The sequence below is a fragment of the Meleagris gallopavo genome, chromosome 1, assembly GCF_905368555.1.
Source record: "Meleagris gallopavo chromosome 1, MGAL_WU_HG_1.1, whole genome shotgun sequence".
NCBI lineage: Eukaryota > Metazoa > Chordata > Aves > Galliformes > Phasianidae > Meleagris > Meleagris gallopavo.
This window is the reverse complement of record NC_139404.1, coordinates 12,950,549-12,976,663: the sequence shown is the minus strand read 5'-3', so window position 1 is coordinate 12,976,663 and position 26,115 is coordinate 12,950,549. Positions and strand designations below refer to the sequence as shown.

General features: G+C 44.6%; 1 protein-coding gene and 1 long non-coding RNA gene across 4 annotated transcripts in view; one reads left to right on the top strand and one right to left on the bottom strand.

The window, feature by feature from the left end:
- Positions 1 to 4,506: 4,506 nt before the first annotated feature.
- LOC146545201 (uncharacterized) lies at positions 4,507 to 10,660 on the bottom strand. 2 transcript variants are annotated; one of them, XR_014881310.1, is made up of 3 exons: positions 10,565 to 10,660; positions 7,986 to 8,341; positions 4,507 to 5,666 (listed from the first exon to the last, which is right to left on the bottom strand). It is a non-coding gene; the product is annotated as an uncharacterized LOC146545201 (long non-coding RNA). The 2 variants fall into 2 exon arrangements; XR_014881307.1 differs by having other exon boundaries at positions 8,136 to 8,341.
- RELN (reelin) overlaps positions 10,447 to 26,115 on the top strand; it is a 271,996-nt gene continuing 256,327 nt past the window's right edge. The window contains exon 1 of one of the 2 annotated variants that reach the window (XM_085216905.1): positions 10,447 to 11,027. In XM_085216905.1, the coding sequence (XP_085073031.1) occupies positions 10,799 to 11,027 (229 nt within the window). In that variant the 5' untranslated portion in view covers positions 10,447 to 10,798. The remainder of the gene's footprint in view (positions 11,028 to 26,115) is intronic. The other variant, XM_085216903.1, reaches the window with a different exon arrangement.

The following is a 26,115-nucleotide window of genomic DNA, read 5'->3' as shown; positions in this document are numbered from 1 at the left end:
AGCTTAAAAGCTACTATTGTACTCCAAGGACTCTTAGCAGCAAAGACTGGCCGAGTGGAAGCAGTGCAGTGACTGAGCCCCTGTGCTTGGGGTTCTGTCCTTGTTGCATTTGCTGAATGTCAGAAATCATACACTTGAAAGTCGGCATTTTTTGTGTGGGGGAAGAAAACATAATAGACAATAGGGTGCTATGGGCCATAACAACATAGATGGGCATGGTCTTTATGACTCATGTGGAGAAGAACTCTCCTCAGGAGTGGGAGTAATAATCGACAACAAACTATTGTAAGCAGTGAATGTCGCAAATGTCTCCATGTCTGCGTTCACTCCACACAGCCGTGATTTCTCTAAATGCACAATATCACATAATTCTGCTCTAAATGCACTACCTTAACTTCCCTGCAAGAGGTTCACTTGAGCTATTCATTTTTCTCCCCCCACCTCCTGCCCCTCCTCAGGACCCGGTGACGCTATCTCCACTTCCACAAGAAATGACAGCAGCATTCTGCTCCTTGGAACAATATTCTGCTTTATCTCCAGGAGACAACAGTAGGTGGTTTGCTTTTTGGCATTTCTGCCTCTTTTTGTTACTTTTCTAGGCTATTTGCCAAAGAAAAAAGAATCCTGCGCTTTGCATTTCTATATCTTCTTCCAGTCGAAGCTCTCAGAACACTGGACAAACATCCTTTGATTTCACGCCAGGCCGCTGATGGCTGACAGGGCTGCTTGGGGCCTGCAGAGCACACACTCCCATGCATTCTCCTGGGATGGCTGGGAGGCAGAGGTGGCCCGACATACAGGCGGGTCTGTGAGGAACAGGTGGGTCTGTGAGGTTTGCCTGCAAAGCACAAAACTGGGCCTGGCACGAGGAGGGGGGCACAGCCTGCGGCAGGGAGGGAGCAGCCTGCCTGGAAACCTGGGATTTCCAGCACTGCCATCAGTATGTGTGCACAGCTCACAGAGATAACACCTGTCCTGTTATCTCCCCGGAAGGACGAGTGAGGGGAAGGCCGAGGAATCAGATAGATTATAGGGATGCCAGGCGTTGCCAGGCATTGTGCCCCAAGCCCCTTCCATCAGCTGATAAAGGCTCTGGTCCCTCTGGAGACAGACACTGGTGACACAAGCTCTTGTATCCCATGTCTTTCCAGACAGGATTCTGAAGAGAAAAATAACTAAATCTGAGAACTACTTCTTAACAGCTGAAGTGTTAGGAGGAAGGATTGTGGTTATAGCAGTCAACATGACAGTACGGCCACATGAGTCAGGGCAGAATGACATCAAGCTTTGCCTCAGGTCACTCAGGCTCCCTGATATTTAGTCACAAGCAGCTCCTCCATTCACCTCACCTGGAAGCTGAGAGATGCCTCAGATTTTTCTTCCATTGCCCTAAAGACTCTAAATGGATTTCAGGCCCAGGGTGTTTCTTTTCATGTTCTTTGTGTACGGATGTATCTGGGTACAGTTTGGTTAGATGCTTCCTTCTCACTGGGCCTTATGCTTTAATGCAGAGACTCTACACGCACTCATAGGTACGCGTGTGTTTTTATTGTAGAAGGAATTACCATGGAAAAAAGCAATCTGGGACTGGCACATTGATTTGCAGAAGTTCCTAACAGGGCACATGAGCAGTGGGGCAGAACTGGAGACACTGAGGTCCCCTGTGCAGGGCTGGGGCATCCTGTGGGTTTCAGATGAACTCTGAGGAAGAAGAAGAAATGTCCTGGCCAGCAAACATGAGTAAACCTTTGCATGTACAAACTAGTATTTATTCAGTATCCATGAACACCCATCAGAAATCTTCAAACATGCTATAAGTCCATACATGGTGACCCAGCAAGATGTTCTAATTTGTAGTTTTCTCAGATTCATCCCCTCCCCTCCATGGCAGCCCTCCAAGAGCCTGTTCAGTTTTAGGAGCGTGGCACCTTTTCACACCGTTGTGCATCATGTCATACGAGAGCAAGGAGGACTCATGTCTGCTGATGATGTCACTCTCTGTGGAGTGCTTCTACTACCATGCGGGGAGCTCACAGAAGTTGATTTATTCAGCTTACTGAAGAGAGAGGTGACAGGAAACTTGATAGCTTATGTGCCTCCAGAGGGACATTTCCTCTGCCTTGACTTGAATCGGATACCTAACACTGTTGGAACAAAGTCCAACAAAGAGAAGGGAAACACAATTGTATGAAAAATGAAAATATTTGATTTGGGACAAGTGGTTTTAAAAATGCCATTACATCATGCTAAATAAAGAGCAATGGATTTTCTGGCACTAAAAATCTTCAAGACCTTGTAAAATGAGGTTGTGCCGTGGCTGAAAGGTTTGAGCTGCAAAAAAGCTTCCCTGGTGGAGCCCTATGATTCATGGTATCAGACACTGAGATGATGCCAGAAGAACCTTTGGGCTTAAAAGCTGGTAAAGTGGACTCATGGTTTTACTAGGATCACATAATAGTATTTATTGTAAAGGGAGCTGAGAAGTGCTGCAATCAATACCTAACTTAATAAAGTTGTGCATTATAGGCCAGTTGATATGATCACATGCTAGAAGTAGTGACATTGAGATGTGGAGGGACCAACTTCCCGAAGAGAAGCAAGGGGCAGGGATAGGAGCCCAATACTTTCCTCCCAATGACCAGATTGTTCCTCAGCTGTAGAATGATCCTTCTTGAGGAAGAAAATCCTGTGGTCTCATTTCTACTTTTTATTATACAAGAGATTCTCATTGACAACCACTCTAAGCAATCTCTCTGTGACCTTCTTACAGGGAGCTGGGAGGAATATTTGACTCATAAGTGATAAATTTTGGACTTCTAGTGAAGGATTTGGAATAATAAAAAAGTATCTGCTTATTGCATAATATTCTGGCTTATCCTAATGCTTTGCTGCTAATACAAATTAAAACCTTTTTTAAAATTAACCACCAAGTCTGATTTTTTAAGTCTTATTTTGATTGAAAAAATAATTTTGTGGGTCTGAACTGGAGATACCATTCCTAACATCTTTACTGCATTCACGTTGACACTGAGTTCAGGCCCCATGTTTTACAGTGTTGCCATATATGTTGGATATGGCTCACTCTGAAAAACAAGAAATCTGACAATTTACAAGTAAGTGAAAGCAGTGCAATTCTGACAAGATTTTTTTCCATAAGTGAAGAGTGCTGGGAAGAAGAAAGACATTAGCACCAGATTTCTTTCTATTCCCATTTGTTCATCCCCATTTCAATCTTCTCACTTCCCATGTGTTATTACACCTGCGTATTGTGACCTTTGGGCACGGACTCACATGTGCCTGGTTTGCAGAGTGCCTGAAGCTGTGACAGAGGTGGCCTTTCGCCAGTAGTCCCATTCATAGGTCAGGCTCATTGAGCTCATTGATGGGGGTGATCAGCTACCCCAAGTTCCTCAGCCATCCTGTAGGGATGTACCCCAGCCCAAACGGTATTTTGTAGCTCTGCTGCCTTTATCTCATCTTATCAACAAAAGATGCTCTTTAACCAAAACTGAGATTGTTTTTCGTGCATAATGCAGCAGTGCAATCACTGAGGGCATCCATCACATTAACTCCTCTTCAGTTGTCCTGCTCACACTGGCTCAGTGGGCTGAAAAAAACAAATGAGAGCACTTGATGGCTCAGGTGACCAGGTCCCACTAAAGGAACAGAGCTTTGGCATCCTGATGCATGTCCATTCAGTCCTGCAGGTCAGGGAGCATGGAGGTGATGGGCAGTGGAATGCAACCTGCACCCAAACTGCTGCCTGGGAGCACCCTCCTCCTGCACAACCCTATTACTGGAACTGCCTACTTATTCTCTGGTTTTCCGTAAATCTGTGGGCATTTTAAATGGCTTTGATGCAATCATAGTTTATATTTTGGATTGTATCTGCACCTGCAGCCTAGAAAGTTCTGTGGTAGACATTTGGCAAACAAAGTTCATTCTTGCAGTGTGTCTGTGGACTCACAAGCTGCAGTGGTGTCTCTTAGATAAAAGTGTTGGATGTTGGATCTCCATGCACAGCTACACTGATATTTAACCATGTGCACTATATATTTTAGATAAGTTTTAAATGCAGAAGTGATAAGAGCATATCCTCAGAAGCCACAGTATTGGGTGTTTCCAGGTCTTTGCAAGTTTGGTGATCATTAGATAAAAAAGAAGGAATATCTTTTATGGACTTCCTTAGGATTTACTGCTTTCCTATGCAAAGCAAACGGTTAAATTTGACCTGTTCTGTTAGCCATGTGTACCTTGGGCCTTTGGGGTTATTCAGGTTAGAAGAGAGAAGCAGAGAGATAAATTAGGTTGTAAAATGGACTGAGGGTTTCTTTTGTGGCCACTGACATTTAAAAAATTCTTCAGATAAAGACTACCCATGATAAATATTTGCAAGTTAATGAAAGCCTTGGAAACTTCAGTAACACGTGTAAATATCCAGCATTTCTTCACAGAAATCCAGATCAGCAAACATAAAGTAGGAAACAATAGCCATGAAAATTTGTTGAAGGAGATGCCTCTTCATATAAAACATGTTTATTTAACATACACTGAAAATCAGATTTCCAAAGCAAGATTGAACATTAGAATTGCAAATAACGAGAGTCAAGTTGAATTTCCTTAAATATATTTAGGTATGCTCCTCATGCATTGTTAATAAGGAGCATTGGTTCAGTGGATCAGACACAGAAAGAAGGATATTCCTGTGCTAGAGTTGCACTCAAAATAATTCATTAAAAGAAAATACACCAAAGTTAGGAATATATAAAAACAAGACTTGTAATGACTGTTGTGTATCCGTTTTCAGAAATTTTTACTTTTCTGCATAATAGATACTCAAAATAATCCCAAGCTCAAAATCCCTCACAGTATCTTGTTTTCTAAGCATGGGCATAATTTATTTGCTGTAGGAGATCTAAATCTTCAAAGGAATTTCATAGAAATAAACAAAATGCATAAGGTATGGAAGCATAAACACTTCCTACACTTCTAAAGTATTCACACTTAAATTGTGTTATTAAGCCAAACAATAGAAAGCTGTTAATACTAGTTGCCTAATTTAAAGGTTTTTTTAATCTCATATTCTTTTTTTAATGACTATAAGATCAATAATAAATTTAAGGGCTTAGACTCACCTACTCGATAACGTCAACACTGTTTGTAAAGAAATGCCTTTTTGAAAAAGAAAACCCTTTTAATATTCTCTTTTATATTCATTCCTCATTAAAGTTAATAAGCAATAAAGAAATACAAGTTTAAGACCATTTGAATGAAACTCACTATGAGAGAATAAAATGTGTGCAGTTAAATATTCTATTTTCAGACAAAATCATGAGATGTCAGTTTACAGAAGATGCATATTGTGCCAGCGCCCGGGAAAACAGCGCAGCCAAATAGTTGCTATTGTTCATACCCTAGAAAAATTAAAATCTCGTAATAACATAGGCATGGAAGTTGACTGTAATTTCACATTTAGGCCTTTGTTTAGAAATGGCTTGGGCTCTACTTAAGAGCAAAGTTCATGCAAGTGGCGAGGCAAGGCTGCATTATTACATGGCTATGACCAGCAATGTGCACAAAAAAGGAATTCATCCCAAGGGGTTACTTGGCATGGCCAAGGCCGCTCCAGAGCTCCAGGCTCCTCTGGTAAGTCGCTGTGGCAGCGCCTGCATAAATAGGAGAAAATGAGGAGACTTTATGAACAGAAGACTTTGTTTTGAAAGAAGGGACAAGATCAATTAGCTACTAATTACTTCTAGTGCTTCTGTCCAGCGTTCATGAGGCAGATGCGCTGAGGCCCAACTTCACTGAAGCTTCAACACTTCTGACAGAAGAGAAGGGTTTGGGTTTGGGTTTTGTTTTTGGCACTGTCAGATTCATCCTCCCACTTGAGTTCCCTGATACAGGGACCCTTGGAGTGATTGGGGAAGAACTTTCCAGCCTGTTTTGATGGTTTAATCAAAGAATCATGGAACCACGGAATTGTTTAAGTTCGAAGGGACCATTAAAGATCAACTGATTCAACCCTCCTACAATGATCAGAGACACCTACAGCTACAGCAGGTGCGCAGAGCTCTGACCAGCCTGACCTTGAATGTCTCCAAGGACAGGGCATCCACAACCTCTCTGGGCAACCTGTTCCAGTGCCTCATCACTCTTACTGTAAAGTACTTCTTCCTTATATCCAATCTAAATCTCCCCTCTTCTAATTTGAAATAATTTCCCCTTGTCCTGTCACAACCGACCCTACTGAAGAGTATGTTCCCTTCTTTCTTACAGTCTCCCTTTAGATACTGAAAAGCTGCTCTCAGGTCTCCCCAGAGCCTTTTCTGCTCCAGGCTGAACAGCTCCAGCTCCCAACTGTCCTTGTAGGGGAGGTGTTCCATCCCTTGGATCAATGGTTCGCATTTTTCCTGCCTGTAATTGAGACAAGGAGGAGTGGGATGAGACACAGAGCCAGTGGCTCGATCTGACTGCATGCATTTGCTGAACACGTCGCATTTCCCATCTCCAGAGGAGTCGCTGCTGCACAGCCAGGCTCAGCCCTGTGCTCCATAAGGTCAGGAGCATGAGCTGTGGGGCCATCTGGCCCAAGGGAACCACTGCCTCCAGTAACACTACAGTACTTCTTCAAAGAGAAATGCTTTGAACAGATCATCAACTGTATCAGCTACAAGGCTGTTTCTTCTGCACATCCATCACGTTGCTTCTTCAGCAATCAGTATTCCTTTCTTCAGCAAAACCTTCCAAGCAGCAAAAGGAGCAGGTCAGCTCTCTGAGTCTGCCCAATGTCTAGGAGGAGAGGCACACAGTGAGACAGCTGCTTGCTTGGATGAGTGGAAAGAAAAAGCACTTGGTGAAAAGCTCTCTGAAAATTTCACCTGACCATCTTTATTAGCGTAAGAAAACCAACAGTGCCTCAACTTGTTCTTAAATGTTACATGCTGTAACACAGTGAACAAGTGCTACTTGCAGCCTGGTGGTCTCTACTGTTCTAAGCCAATCATGAAGAAACATTGGGCACTCATAGAAAGTTGTTTCTGAAAGCTGGAGTGCTGCATCAGGACTTCCCACATAGCAGAACAAGCGTTCTTCTATGTTCTCCCATGAAAACTTTTCCAGAAACAGGGAGCTCTGACAGAACTCCTTATTGCTGAATGTTGCTGAACTATTCCTGAGCCTACCCTGACCCTTGCAAAGTGACTGCTTGTGGCCATGCTAATAAAGCAGCTTCTCTGCCGTTAGCCTTGCCGTTCTGCTTTTGGGGTGCAAGCTCTCTCTCTGAATGAAGTGAGCAGCTCCAATGCCTAGACAATCACTGTCATAAATTAATATGGACCACAGCCATGTCCATCTGTGCTGTGATTTTCCCCTGTCATACATGCCTGGGAGGGCCCTGTATCTCCCGGGTAATTATTTACGTTCCACCTATTGCATTCTCCATTGCAGACAGCAGTCTTTACTCGTTTCTCAACTCCATTTACTCCCTGTTGTTTCCCATGCTATAAAAAATACTATACGACGAGTGAAAGCCCATGGTAACCTCTGTCCTGCAGCATCAGGTGCTTTCAGCTTTTAACAGTGCATCGTGGTAACTTGCACAAGAAGCTTGGATCAGAGACATGAAAATAGAGAATATTATGATTTCACAAGCTTTTGTCTTGATACAGGCAGGTTGGTTCAAATTGCTTTTCTTAAGTAGACTGCACTATTATGAATAATAACAATATTTTAATCTTGCTGTTATTAGGAGAAGGATGAATGGGAAATATTGGCCAAAGGCATTGCATGAATGCCTTTTCTTCAGTAGGCAGGTACCACACTGACCCAGTGCAGGGGACAGAATCCCCTGAGGGGATTTGCTGAGAGGCACAAGAGCTCCATGCAAGGGACATTTTGGAGGAGCTATGGGAGAACTGGGCTCATGGTGTTTCTTTTCCTTCCTTTTCTCTGGAGCACAGGGGTTGGGCACAGCCTTGGCTCACCTGAAAGTTTATTCAGCAAGTGTGTCCCTACTGTTGTAGGAACATGTGTAATTGTAACTTTGCAGTTCTTGCAATGCTCCTCATCCCCATGTTTTGTTGATGGGCACCATTGGCACCACTCTTCTAGATGAAGACGAACCTGAAACTTACAGGGCAGTTTTAGGAAGCACTCTTTGACTCTGATGACAAGGGTTCAGGAAGGCAGGGATCATGGCTGGTCTATGTATCAGTCACACTGGTGCTAGTGGTTGGAGGACCCAGATAGCCCTTTGTGTCTGTCCCCTTCAGTATTAGCACTCTGGTGTCACTCCAAGGACTGGGCACAGGCTGTGACCTTCAAAGAAGAGGTGAGATGTCTGGAGGAACAGTAAAAAAAAAGGAGAAAGGACAGAGAGAGAAAGATGTTAAGGTACAGAAGTGGAGGAGGGAGGTGATTAAGGCAGAACATGAGGCTTCCAAGCAGAGACCTTGCCTTGCCCACATTGCTTTGCTGAGTTTCCCCTTCGCTTGTAAGCGACAAACACAGCTTTTAGTGCCCAGCTGCACTGACAATACTGGCTACTACACCATTGGAAACAAAGAAAAAAGCCTAAAATTCATCACCACAGGGCATATCCAAACCACAGCGACTTCAGTGAGAAATCCCCTGGCTGATTAGATACTCCCATGCTCCCAAACTTACTTAGAGAGTTATCTCTTGGAAGAAAAATAAATAAAGGCATTGCTGGCAGCTGGGAAGCACTCTGGCAGTGGTGGGAGGCAATCGCCCCTTCCCCTGCCACTTCCTTCATTATGAAATAATGGGGCTGGCTGTGTCTGCAGACCCCAAGCTCTGTGGATGGCAAGTGGGCACTTAGTGGGGGGTGGGGGGTGGGAACGTATGTGTCAAACATACCCTCAGGGCAGTTCTGGAGGGAGCCTGAACAGCTTATGCCTGTTTGAGATTCTGGCGTCAGCAAATTACGTTAGTCCATCACTTCTACCAGCACTAAAATTTATGGAGGAGGCACAGATGTTAAAAAAAAATCCCAAACAAATAAATGCCTGAAGCTGAAAAATAAATAAAGGAGCTAAAAGGGAAAAGTCGGAGCCAGGCTGATGAGGAGCTCTGTTTCCAAGGCAGTGGTCCGGGACAGCTGCCAGCTGGAGCTGGATGCCCCCTGCACCGCTGTGACTCTGCGTCTTCACTGGGGAGTCTGTCCCCGTGCTTCCCCCATCCAGGACAATGCGGGACACGGCGTCGCTCCATCCCCACCAAAGACCGAGACAGGAAAACTGCAGCAAAGTTCTGATGGTGGTGTTGAGCTCAGCTTGATGCACAGCCAGTGGCAGAGACAGCTCGGACAGATGGTGAGGATGTCCCCAGGGCCCCACGCGGGCTCCCATCAGCGGCGTGGAGATGGGCCAGCCCGGCAGGCTGTGCCAATGAAGGGCAGCTGCCATGTGGCTCACGCCTCTGCGGAGGGAACCTTTCCCTCTGGCACTAACACGGATCCAGGAGGGAGCCCCTGGCCCGTGCCAGTTCTGCACTTGACAAAATGCTGGCAGGTACGCTCTGCTTTCCACTTACATCATGTCACTGGTGCTTGCCCGCGCTGTCCCTGGGCACCAGTTGGCATCCGGCAGCAGTGTGGCACATACCTTACAGACCGGTAGGTCTGCTCCTGTCTCCTCATACTGCGGTCCCTCTGCTAGCCATGCTCAGTTAAAAATGTACATTTGTATGAATTATTCCTCTTGCCAGCATTTCGTGTCCAGCCGCTCATTCCCCCTGCGGTCTGCCCTGTGTTTGCTCCTCTTCTTGAGGTGTGGGGCCTGGGCACACCTCCCTGGGGGCTGAACCGCCCTCCTGGGGACCTGCCCTCCCCTTGGACCCCCACACTGCCCCTCCTGAGCTGAAGGGTCTCTGTGTATGTGTGTGGGGAGAAAGTCTGAGGACAAACCGATCTTTTCCCAAGCACATCTATCAGGGACAGGGCTGGGGCAGGGACAGGGACAGAGGCAGAGAGAGGGACAGGGACTAGGAAGGAGGAGTACGGGCAAAAGGAAGAGAGCTGGGGTGTGCGCACAGGGACTGGGCTGTGGAACGGGGATTGGGGATGTGGAACAGGGATAGAGGCAGAGAGACAGAGGTTGGAGATGCGGGACGGGGGCACAGGAACTCAGGTGCCGGGGCAGCAGCTGGGACAGGATCGGCGGCAGGAGCAGAACCAGGGACCAGGGAGCAGCGCCAGGGGCCGGGGCGGGGACCCGTAGGCAGGGACGGGCGGCAGACAAAGGGCAGCGACAGCGCCGGGCCGGCATCCCGCGGCCCCGCGGAGGCATCACCGCACCCCGGCACGCAGAGCGAGGAGCGGGAGGAGCGGGCGGCGGCGGCGGAGGAGGAGAAAGAGGTGGAGGAGGAGGAGGAGGAGGGACCTTCCCCTCCCTCCCACCCCGACACCGGGGGAAATAAATTATTCCCAGCCCTCGCGCTCCCGGCTCCGAGCCCCGCACCCCGGCAGCGGTAGACGGGGACGGAGGAGCCGCTCGGGGCAGCCAGCTTTCTGCGGGCGCGGAAGGGCTGCGGTCGCCCTTACCTCGCTCCGCTCCTCTCCTCTCCGCGCCGCTCCGCGGTCCCCGAACTTCCGCGGGCTCGGCGGGGGGCAGCGCCCGCCCCGTCCCGCCCCGTCCGTCCCGCCCCGCGTCCCGTCCCGTCCCGTCCCGTCCCGTCCCGTCGCGTCTCGTCCCGTCCCGCGGGGAGCGGAGAGGAGCGGAGCGGCGCGGCGGCCCCGCCGTGCCCTGGATGCCCCAGCGGCGCCGGCGGCAGCAGCATGGAGCGGCGGCGGGGCGTCCCCAGGGGCTGGTCCTGCCTGCTGGCCGCGCTGGGAGCCCTGCTGGCGGCGGGACGGGCGGCCACTCCCCGAGCCCGCTTCTCGCCCTTCTTCTTCCTCTGCACCCACCACGGCGAGCTGGAGGGGGACGGCGAGCAGGGCGAGGTGCTCATCGCCCTCCACATCGCCGGCAACCCCGCCGCCTACGTGCCCGGCCAGGAGTACCACGGTAAGTGGCGGCCGCGAGTAGAAAGCTTGCGAGCATCTCCCCGGGGACACCCGCGGTGTCCGCAGCTCCCTCCGCCCTCCGGTCTGCGTACCCGGCGGCGGATCCCGACGCTCGTAAGTTGGTGCCGGTCCGTCCCCGCTTCGGGAGCCGGAGAACGCGTCCCGCTGGGGTGCGCGGTGCCGCCCGCGGTGCCCGGAGTTGGCCGCGTCCGGGAGATGCGGGAGCCGCGTTCACAGGTGGCGGCGGGGGGGAGAGGGAGAGGTCGGGCGGGTAACGCCGCGGCACCCGCTCACTATGGGCACCCCGAGGTGAGGAGAAACGATAGAGCCCCACCGCCGCCTCTTCGTAAGGCAAACTTTCGGGTGAGGAACGTTTCTAATTCATGGCCGCTTCAAGGTGTACTGGCGGATCCTTCTTCCCTCTTTGCATCCGCTCGAGGTTTCGCGACGCTACGTAATAAGAGCTGATTTGCAATAAACATTAAAAAGCCAGGAAAAAAAAAAAAGTAAACATTTATTGAAAGCGTCCTGCTCAGAATAAGACACCGTGGGACGGTCCCTGGCTATGGATGGAGTCGAACTGCTGCCTTTGATGCGTTCCGGCTCAGAATTTAAGTTTAAAGCAAATCAGAGAATCTCGGAGGGATGCGGATGTTCTGATGGATTTCGTTCCTATTGTAAGGACGGGAGTACGAACGTCACACACCCGTCCTCACCGGATTAGAAGCACTGAAGTGTTTCTCTCTGTGTAGCCTTTAACAACGCAGTTCTTACAAAATCCATATGAAACTTTTTATAAAAGTGTCGCTATCTTTTTTTTAACGATTCCCATATGTAAATTCTGTGACTGTCGCGCTCGGTTTCCCCTCAGAGCCCCGTATCCTCTCTCGGACCGAGCGCATTGCATCCAACCCGCCCGACCCCGACTCGAGAGTGGAAAAAAAAAAACAAAAACAAAACAGTCCCGAATTTCCCTCAGCTTTAAGCTCTGCATTTTTTACACCGCGGCTCACATGCTTAAGCGACGGAACCGCGCTGCGCCGGGAGAGAAGCCGAAACCCGGCGCGGGGGAACGGCCCCGTCCTGGACACGCAGAGCTCGGGCTGAACTTGGCGCTAATGCTTTCGTGCAGCACGAGGTGTGGGTATACCCTGCCTTGAGCCCGCCCTGCTCACAGCCTGTCATGGGAGCTTGTTTTGTCATTCCGTGCATTGATGGAACACTTGGCTGTGCCAAAACAAAGGCAGAGGCAGTGCCCGCTGGCTCCGTGAGACGCGGTGATGTACCCTAGAGCAAAGCCCACTTATTCCTGTAGGTACTTTGAAACGTCTCATCTGAATATCTCGAAACAATTATCGGTGTTAAAAGTAGCACCAATAAAATAAATGAAATTATAACCCGAAAAAACAATCCGGAGTAATCTGGGCTGTTCTGTCATGCAGTTTAATGTTACTGGCAAATCCCAGTCTGCACTGCTTCAGCATTTACTGTTCAAAACATCAGGCTTTAAAGGCAGAATTATGAGGTGGAGTTGCGAACGCAGTACGGGAGCACAGGACAAAGGGAGATGTACAGCTGTGCAATGGAAATCCACCTGTGCAGAGAGCACGTTCTGAGCACGGGATCCAGCAGGGCTGTTCTGCACTGTCTGCTTCTTCCCCTGGTGACAGCAGAACCCAAGAGCACCAAATCCAGAGATGAGTGAACTGGGTGAAACCTTATCTCAAGGGCTGGAAAAGAAGAAATACCAAACGCAAATCAGCTCACAGCGTTCTGTTAATTGGTTTGCACACAGAGCTGTGACACTGGCTCACATCCGTCTGCCCAGTGGTCCCTCGTGCTGCCCTGTGCCTGTGAGAGGAAAGCTCCCCGTGGGGACATGTGGGCATCGGCTGAGAACGGAGCTTCTCCAAGCAGCTTCTCTGGCACGCTGGATCCTGTGCTTCACTTCCTTGTGACATTGAGCCTCATAAGTAAAGTGAGGACAATGGTATTCCCTACTTTGCATTGGTAAATTGGATACTTTGGGATTTAGCACTTCACCCCTAACCCCTAAAACTGCTCCCAGTTTGTCTCTGTTCCCGCAGTCACTAAATATTTAAACACACTGACTGAATGAGAACAGAACTACGCTGCACATAAATACGCTCTTTACATACAGGACTGGTTTGAAATTGGTAAACAGTTTTATCACCTTTGACAGACTTTTATTCCTTGAATTGGCTTTTTTTCTCCCAAATCTAATTAAGTACTTGAGCTGGTGAATCACTGATGCACTTGCTCAAATCCAAACTGACAAACTGTGCACTTGTTTAACGCAGGCACCTGCTCAGCTCCCTTCCAGCCAAGTGGTGTTGGTGTGCTCAGAGCTGGGTTGCATCACGGCTTGCTCATAGTTCTGAAGTGATCCCACTTTCTCCCAGGCTTTCCACTGCAATTTATAGAGCAGAATACCATTCCTTTAAGAAAAAAATATTACAAGTCCAAAATCTTCATGCAAGTTTCTTTTTTTGTGTGTGTTTCTGTGCTCTGTTTTGGTTACTCACACCAATCTGCCCTCGGTGCTGTGAGCGCATCCCACAGTTTGCAGGCAGATTTGTACCTTGGAAATACACAAAGGAAACATTTGCAGAAGGATCAGCCTGACTGAACACTGAATCCTCACTGCCCTCCATCACAGAGAACTTAAAATAAACGTTCATATTGGTAGGGTTTAAAACAGTGCAAAGGGATCCTTCACACAGTATTTTTCCTTATCTCTCAAAAAAAAAAAAAAAAAAAAAAAAAACAACCAACAACAACAAAAAGGTTTTGCTGTCACTGCAAACAGTGCTTTTTTCTCAAGGTTTCTTATTTAGATCTTTTAGGAGCAACTTTGAACTCTTTTCCCATGATTGATGTCAAAACTCATAATTCTAGCCTTAAAATAGTTTTCTTTAATGAGACTTCAGTTCCTATTTCACTCTCCATTGTTCCTATTTTTTTTTTTTTTTTCCAGAACTGATTAACCTTCAGTCCCCAAATGTTATCAGTTCCCATCAATGGCTGTTACTATTCTTGGACTCACTGTATATTGTGTGGAACCACTGCTTTGATAGGTTGCAAAAAAAGAAAAGAAGTTTTCAACTATTTTAAGTGGAATTGCACACTCTTCCAGCACTGATAAGAAATTATTTAAAGTGTAGCCAAGTGCACCTTTGTTACTTAGCCACTGTATTTAAGAAATACAGGTTGTGACTCAGTGCCTGTTTTCACTGGGAATATTGTCATTCTTGATACCAGCTTGGCCTAGTGGGTATCTGCATGGTAAAATCTGATTGTTCAGACTAGGAAAAAATAAAAAGCATGTGTTGGAATCTCAGATGAGGGAGGGGATGAGAGCAAATACCAGGAGAGTAAGAAGTGATGCTATTTGAGGAACAGAGAAATAGGATTGTCAGAAAGGTCCAGACACTTTGTTATGGCATCTTCTCTATCACTTATGCCACAGTGTACAAAATTTTTTGTGAGCCACTAGTAGTGAAATGTGTGGAGAATGTGATGTGCACTGGTAAGGGAAGACCATGTTTTGGTGAAGGCTTTCGAGCATCATTCTCTGAATTATGTCAGTTCTTAGAAACTTCTGCTGGATATTCCCGCAATAACATTGGTCTCATCTATTTATACCTTGCCATCATGTTTGTAAGAATGGATACTTTCATTAATATTTTGTTCCAAATTACAGGGCTGTGTAGAAAGTTTTTTTCATAGGAGTACAGTTAACTCTTAAAGGATGCTTAAATTAAAACCGTGAGGCTAGCAATTGATAACAACAACAAGAGAGTTATTAAGAATGGGACAGATCCTGGGTTTTCGAGTCTGTTCTTTCCTACTGGGTCTTTAGCAAAATTCTGCAGTGGTGTAAAGGTTTCATAACCCATAATATTTTTCTTCTGGGGCACTCAGAGAAAAACCTTCACCCCCCAGTGCCCAAAGAGTTCATCCCAGGTGCTTTCCATTCTGTTTAGGATCTTCTTGCATAAACCAGAGTTTGCAGAAGCAGGAATGACTTCTGAATTACGCGGTCTGTTCTCTACAGTCTGCAGTTTGAATATGTCAGATCTGAACCTTATTTATTTAAATCTTGACCTCAGACAATAGGTTCTATTTCTGAAGCTCTTGTCCAGTCCCAGAGTTAAAGTGACATGAACACAAAAGTTTTATAGAGTTCTGCTCTGAAGATCTCTTGACCACAAGTTGATGAGGGATGGTAACTTCGAAAGAAAAAGGGAGACAAAATCGAGGTATTTTCCTGGGGAAGATGTTAAATTTTAATGGGATCAGCTGCCATCGTTCTCATTCCTGGGCCAGATAAGCAGCCAGCAGATGGCTCAACCACAGATATGGTCAGACATGGGATTTATAAAAGGAGGTAATGGCCCACAAAGGCCTCCATGAATCCTTCTTGCAAATTTGCAAAAGAGATGTAATCTCTGCTTAAACCCTTTCTGCCCCCATCGGGGGGCTGCTATTCCTGCAAAGGAGAGTTGATTGTCCCAAATAACAGCAATTGCAGTCAGCACAGTGTGCTGGCCTGACCCACATTTGCCAGGTGACATCTGACTGCAGGACAGAAATGGCATTGTTGGTGTCATTGGTCTGCACGGGGCAAACTGTGCATTAAAAATCGATGTGGGAATATTGCACGTACTTTCTTCAAGTTTGAAGGATGTAATTTTGAATACATACAGTTCATCTATGGAATCCATTGCTAAAATCTGTCCATGGCAACAGTTTTTAAGTAGATTATTTTTAAAAGTTACTTTTTCTATAAATAACTAGTAGCTGTAATTTTATATATGCTTATGTACATTACATTATATCACACATTTGTATTATGTGTATATTTGTATATGTAGCAAGATATAAACCTTCTACTTCAGGACCTAAGTGGACCAGTTAACAGTGTGTAAGTAGATTACCGTGTTGTGGTGACATGTAGCTCATTTCTCTAATCTTTTTGCATTGACCATTTTACCCAAGCCATGGTGGTTCATCAGGTAAACAGAGTATGACTATTGGCTGTCAACATTTCTAATTTTCTTCATTGTTCTGTTGATCTGGGTTTTTAAAGACCACTGCCTTTGAAATAATGTCACACTTCAATACAGCGCAATAATACACTATTTGAACATGGACTAATGGAGGTATGATTTTCCATCTGATGACAGACCTGATGATATGACAGAGATGTGTTCTGACACAAGCTTCATTAGCTTTTTGCCTCACGCTCTACAGCTGTGGTTTGGATTTGTCATGAATCTTTGGTGCATAAAGAGGAAAGGAAACAGCACTGTCTTACCTCTGAGAACACGCAACCTTTCCTAGTAGTCCTTGGTTTGAGAATGTCAATAGTCTGTGATGAAAGTTTCAGTCTTTTTAACATGCTTCCTTTCTTTGTGTTAACATTTCCTGCCTTTTCATCTGGCATAAAAAGTGCATAGAGTGCAAACATGTTTCTGGAATATTTGTGTCATTCCCATTTTTTTTTTCCAAGTTGTGAGTGGCCACTGGGATAAACACAAATTCTTACAATGCAACTTTTAACATCCGTCAAGGCCCAAGAATAGACTGCTTGTGGAAGAGGCCTTGGGAAGTTCTTTCCTGATTCCTTCTTTTCAAGCCTGCCGTCTTATCCATTCACCCTTCCCTGGAAAATGAAAACCCAAGAGTTTGTCACGCCGTCAGTGCAATATGGGCTGTGCCAAATCAAAAGGTGATGATGGCATTCCAGGGGCAGAAACCCCTCTGACCCATCCCATAGGACAGAGGTCACAGTCCCGAACTGCTGGAGTTCAGGGAGCATTTGGATAACACTCTCAGACGTAGGGTTTGAATTCTGGACGGTCCTGCGTGGAACCAGAAGTTGGACTCTGATCCTTGTGTGTGCCTTCCAACTTGAGCTATTATATGACTCTATGATTCTGTGCATTAACATGGAAAACAAGAGTGGTCTGTAAGGGCTAGATGTAGCAGAGTAGCTGGTGAGGAACTCATAAACTTCTAATGGCTTATTGCAAAGCAGAGGCTGTTTTCCCAAGGTCTTTGTAAAGTTTCTCTTGGCAGATTTTCCATCCTGGTGGGGACCTGGGAGCAAAGCAGGTGGCTCCCATCTTCTGACTAGGCACTTTGATATTAATATTGGTTGTGGGATTTTCACAAGCATTATCTCGGGGGAAAAATCAGTGGAGCTTTTCCAGCTCATGTCTGTCACCTGTGAGAGCCTGAAGTGACAGCAGGCATCAAATCCATCTCCATTCAGGTGCAAGCTTCACCATTTACTTTCTATAAAAATAAAATTAAAAAATCTCCACCCCTCTAGACTTCTGGCCTGCTTCATAATATGATGTGTACTGCAGGTTTCTCTGAACTGCACCATTGCTTTGGTGCCCCACACCTGTCCATCCATGCCCTAGGGTCACAAGTACCTTGGGAATGAGAAGTCTTATTAACGATTCCAGCCTTCCAGGTCTAGAGGAAGCCATTGCCATGCTCACTTCTGGTGCAGAAGCATTAGGATGTGCAAACATAAGGAGATCTGCTCACCAGCTCTGACACATTATTCCTTGTAGCCACCCATCCTTCATTCCCCTCCGGTTCCCAGCCTCAGCTTGGGTTGGAAGAGATTTTTGTGTTGGTTGCCCACAGGCAGCAGATGTTGGATGCTCCCTGGAAATATGGGGAGACCTTGAACATTTGCATCATAGTGGAGGGGAAGGAAGGAAGAGGGAAAAAAGAGTGCATAACACTTACTGTTCAGAAAGCTTAGAGATACCTGGGATTATCTTTCCGTAATTGAGAGAGACTTTCTGGCCTCAGCATTCAACACATCTGGTACAATAATCATAAGTGAGTCACCAAGGACACAATCAGCTGATGCAGGCTGAAAACCAGTTTTCTATGTATATTGGCCATGCTATTGAAAAGGAATACTTCATGGCAGCACTGGGTTTGCTGTGTGTCCTGTCCCTGAGAGCTCTCTCTGTGTGATAAATGTGAGCAATGAGCAGGTGATCAGCCTTTTAACATCCGAAAACAGCAGCACAACCCTCTGTGGCCTCTCCCCATGTCAGGCCCTGGGATGTGAGAAGTCATTCATCACGTCACAGGGCTTGGCAAGGTCTCTGCCATTTGGTTCCATTTTTCCCACTGCTCTCCAGGACAATACAATAGATAGGAAAGAACAAGAAATATAGATAATGTTTATCTTTCTGACTAAACAAGTGGCAGTTTCCAGGCCAGAATAACCTTCCAGTGTTCCTATCTCACAGGGGAAATATGCTGCTAGAGAAAACAAGCCTCCTTCCAGAATTAGACACATTCATCTGGACAAAGGTGAAATGATTTTCAATACCATGAACTGCAGAAAGAAACCAGACAGCACCACTGACCCATACAAAGATCCAGGTCTTACAAAGCACTGCCCAGCAAGCTCTGCAGCAAGCAGGTTTCTTTGTGGGGTGTCAGGTCACAGAGTCACTACTATCAAGTTCTGTAAAAACACCTTTCTAGCATTTTTGAAAGAAAGGATGTCTGCTTAAACGCCAACGTTAAATATCTTTGTAGAGTGATTATTCTGTCTGTAGCCCCCAAAGATGGCAGCATGAAGAGCATTGTTCTGGATGGTATCAAGAACAAAACCCTCTGGTAAATATTTTTATGTTTTCCAATTGTTACTGTTGATCTGCTCATTCCTGATGGCCCATAAGAAGGGTTTTTAGATGATAGCATTGTTTCCATAAGAAACAGGACTTTATAATTTGTTCATATAGAATTGCCATGTTTGTAATGAGTAAGAAATTCATTTATAATTGGCTTGTGAAGAGGATAAAAATGGATAATGTTGCTGAGTAGAAACTGGTCAAGAATTTGAAATACTTTGCGGTTTCAATGCAAACTTTTGATTTTCGCTTTGGAAAAGTAATTCAATTTTGAAACTAACTATGAAAAGGGAAAAAAAAAGTTAACTGAATAATCAGAAAATGAAATGAGACCTTTCTGCTTGAACAATATTCTTTATCTAATTTTTCCGTGTTCATTGAAGATTTTCATATTGATCGAATTGATATTTTAATTGTTGTGCATATGTTAAACCCCCCAGTAGTTTTCCTTTTATGTTAGCTGATCTCTTTTTCTTTCTTTTTCTTTTCATTTTGGTCACTGAACCAAAAATCGAATAGTTTTACTTCTGACAAGTTGACCATTTAATTTCCGGCCACTGAACAGATTTGATTCAAACAAATAACCCTCATGACTCCTCTCACATTTGTTCCCAAAATAAATAAGAGAATAATAATTAGCTCTTTAAGGCACCAAAGTACAGCTGGTAGGAATACTGCCATTTCCAAGGTAACAAACTTGTTTTCTGTAATGATACCTGCAGTTGCTATGGGGCTTTTGATGTATACACTGACCACATTTTCCTTTATATTCAGTCACTGTTCAGTTTTCTTCCTCAGCAGATATCTTTTCTCCAGTCCAGTCCTTTGGTAAAAAAAGCCTTAGAAAAGATTTATCACTTTGATACTTCTGGGTATCTACATTTAGAGGACATTTGTGCTTACAAACTTGAAAACCTCTTATATTGTATCTACAGAATAAGAATCCATTTGACTAGATAAATAGACCTCCATGTCTCTAAAATTACCTTTTTCTTTCTTCCCAAGGAATGATATTTACAGAGCTGCCCACCTTAAAAACAGGAAAACTGTTCAGACCAGACATAGAAATTGCCAGTGAGAATTGTAGGCTTATTTCATTAAGGAAAATCATCTTTAATGTTCTTCATTAGCCTATTTTTCCTGCAGCATATTGCTAATGTGGGGTGAAAATTACGTAATTGTACTGGGGCTGTGATGTTTGCAGAAATTGCCTCAGCCATAGGAGGTAAAAAGGTGTGGGTTTGGGCTGGTCCTTCTCCAGCCTCTGGCAGCCCCAATTACTTCATTAAGCATCTGTGGACCTTCCCATCAAGGAGATGGAAGTTTTGTTTCATCAAGTGGCAGGAGATGTTAGCACGCTTTCACGCCATTCATTACTGAGAGAAAGCCAATGCTATGGCATCTGGCTATTTTCTTAGTACAGATCATCTTATTAAAAGTCCAAACTGTCATTGAGCAGAGGCACTTGTGTGTTACAAACTTGCTACTCCTCTTTTGGGTCTTTGCCTAAAAATCCAGTGCTCAACTTTCCACAACCTCCTTTTTATTTCCCATTTAGTGATATCAGAGAGCAAATTCTTCTGCTATTTGCAGCAATTTTCTTCCAGAGAAAAGAAAAAAAAAAACATTGAAAAATTAGTTGCAGTACAGTACATTTCCTGATTGGACACCTATAACTGCTAAGAAACACTGTTGGGTTCTCAGTAGTGAACTGTACCACAACTACTGACCTTTCATTACAAATCTACAAAGTTTGCACTTATTGCAGCTACCAAATATACTCCAGTGGCAAATAATCAGAAATAGAGAATATGTATTTATGTATGGTTTGTTGGGGATTGCTTCTCTAGAGCATGGAGATTTTTTTCAGTGCGTGCTGTTCATACAGAAGCTAGTGAGTGTAGTACATATAATCTTAACACTGGCAGATTCTTGAGAAACGAAAATCACATATTCTGTCTGACACCTTGGAAAATTTGATGAATCCCTTCCTCCAAATGAGCATGTGAATTGTGGCTTCTGTCTCTGTTATGGCAGTACTGCTTCAGAGTGAGGCTGACCTCAGGTTTCTGCTGCAGAAAAGTGGGGTCAGAAAGGATAACCAAGTGAAAAGCTCAGCATACATGGTGCAGCACAACATGGTGTTTCCAGTCTTCCTTATCTAGTCTTGACTTTATTTCACCCCTCTACCACCATCAGCCTCCATAACTGATACAGAAGTTTCTGCCTTCACTGCAGTTTTCCTTTGTAAATGAAAAGTGCACTCCTGGTGTTTTGAGGAAAATAGTGCTTGGCTTTTAGGATAATGACTCTGATTTGATCCCATTCTAGGCAAGTCACTTTGGACCTTCAGTGTTGTAAATTAATATCATTTAAAGTTTTAATCTAGATTTGTTAAACAAGGCGTAAAAATAATGGATTATTGAATCAGTCCCAAGAAGCCTAGAAAGGGCAATTGGGCAACAGAATGTATTTAGAAGAAAGTCTGCATTATTAGTGAGGGAAACACTGAGTGCTGACATAATTAACAGATGTTGAACAGAATAAGGTTGGACATTGTTCCAGAAGGAAACATTTCTAACACAAATCTCAGAACAAATACAGTTTAGCTAATGTCATGTCTGTACAGACAAAGAGAACTTCATGAATGTAGGTGTGATATTTACAGATAAAGTGAAAAGAAATTGAGCCCCTGCTTTAAAGATGCACAACATAGAGATTCTTTGCTGACTGGATTCTTCCCTGTGCCATGACAGCCCAAAAGGCAGATGATACCCTGGGGTGCAGCAGGCCCAGCACTGCCAGCAGGTGAGGGGAGGGCTTGTCCTGCTCCGCTTTGTGCTCACCTCCTGCACTGGGTGCAGTGTGGGTGCCACAACATCAGAGGGATGTAAAGCTATTAGCGTCCAAAGGAGGGCAACAAAGAAGTGGGAGGGCCTAGAGTGCAAGATGCCTGAGGAGCGGCTGAGGTCCCTGTGTTTGCTCAGCCCAGAGCTGAGGAGCTGAGGGGAGGCCTGATGGCGGCTGCAGCTCCTCACAGGGAGCGGAGGGGCAGCGCTGAGCTCTGCTCTGTGTGACAGCGACAGGGCCCGAGGGAACGGCATGGAGCTGTGTCAGGGGAGGGACAGCACGGAACAAGCTGCCCAGGGCAGTGGGCACTGCACCGAGCTGCTGGAGTTCAAGGAGCGTTTGAGCAGTGCTCTCAGTCACAGCATTTGAATTTTGGGTGTCCCTGTCTGGAGCCAAGAACTGGACTTAGTGATCTTTGTGGGTTCCTTTCCTCGGGACATCCTACATTTCTTTGGTTCTGCAGTTCCCCTTGTAGTGGAAATGTTAAGTCATGGCTTGAAGCAGTGATTGAGCACCTGGTGGGAAGGCAGGGCCAATCCAGGGGAGCTCACGTGTATGCAATGCACTGAGTGACCTGAAAAGGTGGAGACAGGATCCACCCCTTCCCAGACCTCATTTAAGGGTTGGAAGTGGAGGACAGGTATGTCTTGCTAAAGGTTCTTGTATGCTTGAGGTCTTGTAAGGGTAAGCAGCTTCTTTCCTTTGTTTCTGTGCCTGTAGCTGTTGTATTTGAGCAAGTCCTCATTTGCTGCAGCCTAGGACTTTGTTGCTCTGCTGTCACAGAATCACAGAATGGCCAGGGTTGGAAGGAACCTTAAGGATCATGAATCTCCAACTCCCCTGCTAAATGCAGGGCCACCAACCTCCACATTTAATACTAGACCAGGCTGCCCAGGGCCCCATCCAACCTGTCCTTGAACACCTCCAGGGACAGGGCATCCACAACCTCTCTGGGCAGCCTGTTCCAGTACTTCACCACTCTCTCTGTAAAGAAGTAAAGAATTTCCCTCTGAGATCCAACCTAAATTTCCCCTCCCTCAACTTAAAACAATTTCCCTTTGTCCTGCAGTTATCAACCCTTTCAAAGAGTTGATTCCCCTCCTCTTTGTAGGTTCCCTTTAGCATTGAAATGCTGCAATGAGGTCACCCCGCAGCCTTCTTTTCTCCAGGCTAAACAAGCCCAGCCAGTATTGTCATTGTTGTACTTTCTATCATAGAATTGCTCAGGTTGGAAAAGACCTTAAAGATCAGTATGACCTAACCATACTATCTGGAATCATGTTAGAGTGTTACATCCCTCTTCTGTTTTTTTAAAAATCAGAGCTCATGGATTGCACAGTATAGCTGTATTGATAACTTCTAGCTGGTAACTCTTCTCCTAAACTGCTGAGCAGATATATCAACAGGAAAGCAAGCGCCATGGTAGAAAGATCTGTATAGCATCTCAGCTGTACATCAAGTCAGTTTTCATCTCTTCTGCTGAATTTAACATGTTTATGATGTTCTGCATGCAAGTGATCATAATGGATTTAAATCAGAGCTGTGTCATGTTTTTTGGTGTCTTTTTTTGTCAGGAGCACTGTGCTTTGGTTTAAAGAGAGATTAGGGCCTTTGTAATGAGTAAGACCAGAACTGTTGGCCTTTTTAGTTGCTGATGTTATTTGCTGCTTCCTTACACAGGTATTTCTAGCTGGGACAAAGCAGAAATGAATGTAAATATTACATCACGTTTTCTGTTTCTCCTGAACAATTTGGAAGTGTTTACATATAATGAAAGTACAACAGAGTGGTATTAAAATGTTTGACCTTTCTTCTGGTTACACATTTAAGAGCATATTGTATGATCCCCTTTGTTATATATCTGGATGTTTTGTTGGTTCTTGATTTTCTTTTTTTCCATTGCAGGCGATCAGATTGCTGCTGGGATAAATAGTTACTTACATGTTGGGTGACTAATGATTTACTGGGCAAACAAGGAAGTATATATGAGTGAGGAGGCAGAGATCTTAATATATATTTCAGGATCCTGGGTATTTAGCAGCTATTTATTGTACTTACTGTCTGTGTGATGGCAAAGCCTAACATAATTCCTATCGTATGCCAGAAGACGGCCCATAAGCCTGGTGTCTGGAAAATCCTCCCTCCTCCCCTTGATATCTCCCAGGAAGAGCTCATTTCTGTGGCTTAGTCCCGACTTAAGTTTTGTATCAGCAGGGTCACCTTTTATGTGCTATGTAGCTGTTAATATGTGGGGGAACTAGGAAATGCTGGGAGAACTCTCAATTCTGCTTAGAGGAAAAAGATCCCTATGTTACACATAAATCTAAACTTCCTTAAAGGAAATGAAGTCTCATTTTTTACTTTCCAAGAACACAGAGCTGTTGAGGAATGCAAACATAATTTAAGGTTCTGTGACTTGTTCTGAACAGGAATACCTTTTCTTCAATGTGTAGCATGCAAAATCCTGTGTCATTAAAAAAAAATGGCTGGAATATCTTCTGAGGGACATGGAGGAAGAGAGAAGCATTTCTCAAAATTAAAGTAGGATTTTTACATACTAGCTATAAATATCTTGCAACTGTATGACTTGCTTTTAAATAAAATAAAGCTGCTTGCTGCCTCTGCAAAAATGAATTGGGGAAAAGGATTTATCCAGGGTAATTCCGTTCAGATGAATGGAGATATGTCTGCCACCACTAACGTGACAGTTATTCCTTCTAAATATAAACTCTAATATTATATATTAGAGGCTTGATTATACCCTTAAGAAGATTAGAACATTTAAACAGAAAATAGCAGCCGATGTGCCCTAAATGTAAAACCAAAAGTATAGGTTATATATGCAGCGATATCACACTATTCAGTACTTTTGAACAGCATATTTTTCCCATGAAAATACCTGTAAGGAGTAATCAGTGTATGCTGCCTCTGGGGATAGATGAAGTGCTCGAAATCAAATCTTTCCAAGTGGTAATTTAAACATATGCAAGTATTAATTTCAGCATATTTTGATGTGTTGGAGTAGACAGGATGATACATACAACCGTGTTCACAAGGGCCGCTCTCTGTAAAATGTTTGGGCCATCTTTAAACCGTGGGAAATATGGCACAACTATTAAAATGTGACAGAAGGGGGGAAAAATGGCTGATGATGCTTTTGCGGCTTTTCTGTGGGTTGGATATATTAATTTAAAATATTTAACACCTATTAAAGATTTCAGTGCCATCTAACATTGTGTTTGACTTACACAGCGCTGTGTCTAAGGACATAGCAGCTGAATCTTTTGAAGGTATTGAATTTATGACATTGAATTTAAAACTTTTGTGCTCATGTCATGAAGCTTGTTAGGTAGTGTTTAACATGTCTCCTTTTTCATTTCTATTTTTTTGAAATTCTTATTCTTTACATGCCATTAGTTCTTCTCAGTGAAAGATTTATAGCAAAGATGGGGGAAGACTTGATCTTTTTTCAGTTATCTTCTTGATGGATAGCACTCCTCGATTTCCTTTTATACACATCTCAAATTAGATATTCTGCACCTTAATCATAACACCATCTTACTTATTTGATCTTTTAAGGGCAAAAGCATTATGATTATAAATCAACTTAGAAATATTATCAGATATTCTGCCTCAGGGCTCGTCTTTGTTTCCTACTCGAGTCTTGTTCCCTGGGCAAGGCCTCAATGGAGGAAAGTCTTTTAACTGAATCCAGCTAAGGATGTTGAATTGAAATCTTTGAAATGGCTGGGCTGCCCAAGATGGATCAAGTGTTAACCCACAGCCCTGTTCCTCATGTGGGCTGGGCTTGGGCTGACTCTGCTAGAGCCTGCCACCGTACCAGTTGTGCACCATGCCAGTCAAGCTTCAAAAGTGTGGGTAGGTCTGAATTAAATGTTTGTGATTAGGAGAGCTAATGAAGGATATAAAAATGCCTGTGTATTTTGGGTGCCTGGGCCATGGGTGGTGTGTCCACCACTGCAGTTATTCCGTTCTGGGAGGAGAAGTCTGAGTCTGACCCCTGCGAAGATGCTCTGACTCTGCTGTCTAACTTCCTTAAATAGCTGGTTGGTGCTCTTTGACTCTTCCTGGGTCTGTTTATGGTTTCTGCACTACCCAACTAAATTCTTCAAACCTACATTTTCTAAAATGCATTTTTTTTTTAAAAAATTAATCTTGCTAACTTTTATGTATCTACGAGAGCTCCTATCCTGTAAACATCTAAATTTCCCCTATTTGTGTGATTAGGTACACTGCATAGTAATGTCCATAATATTAAAATGTGTGTTTAGGTGTTTATTGCTTCTGTTGATTTACTGCTATTTTCATTGGCATAGTGAGGCACTGTAGACTTATATGATAAATGTTCTTCACACTGCTGTGGTTTGGTTGCCTCTTCTGCATGCTTATGCATGAAAATAAAAATTTTTTCCCTGAAACAAATGTAGGTGAACAGGCTCTTTTTTAAGGCATTCCAATTACACTGTTGATTCTGCTCCCTTTTGAGTGTATTGGTTAGTTTCAATCAGTCCTAACATA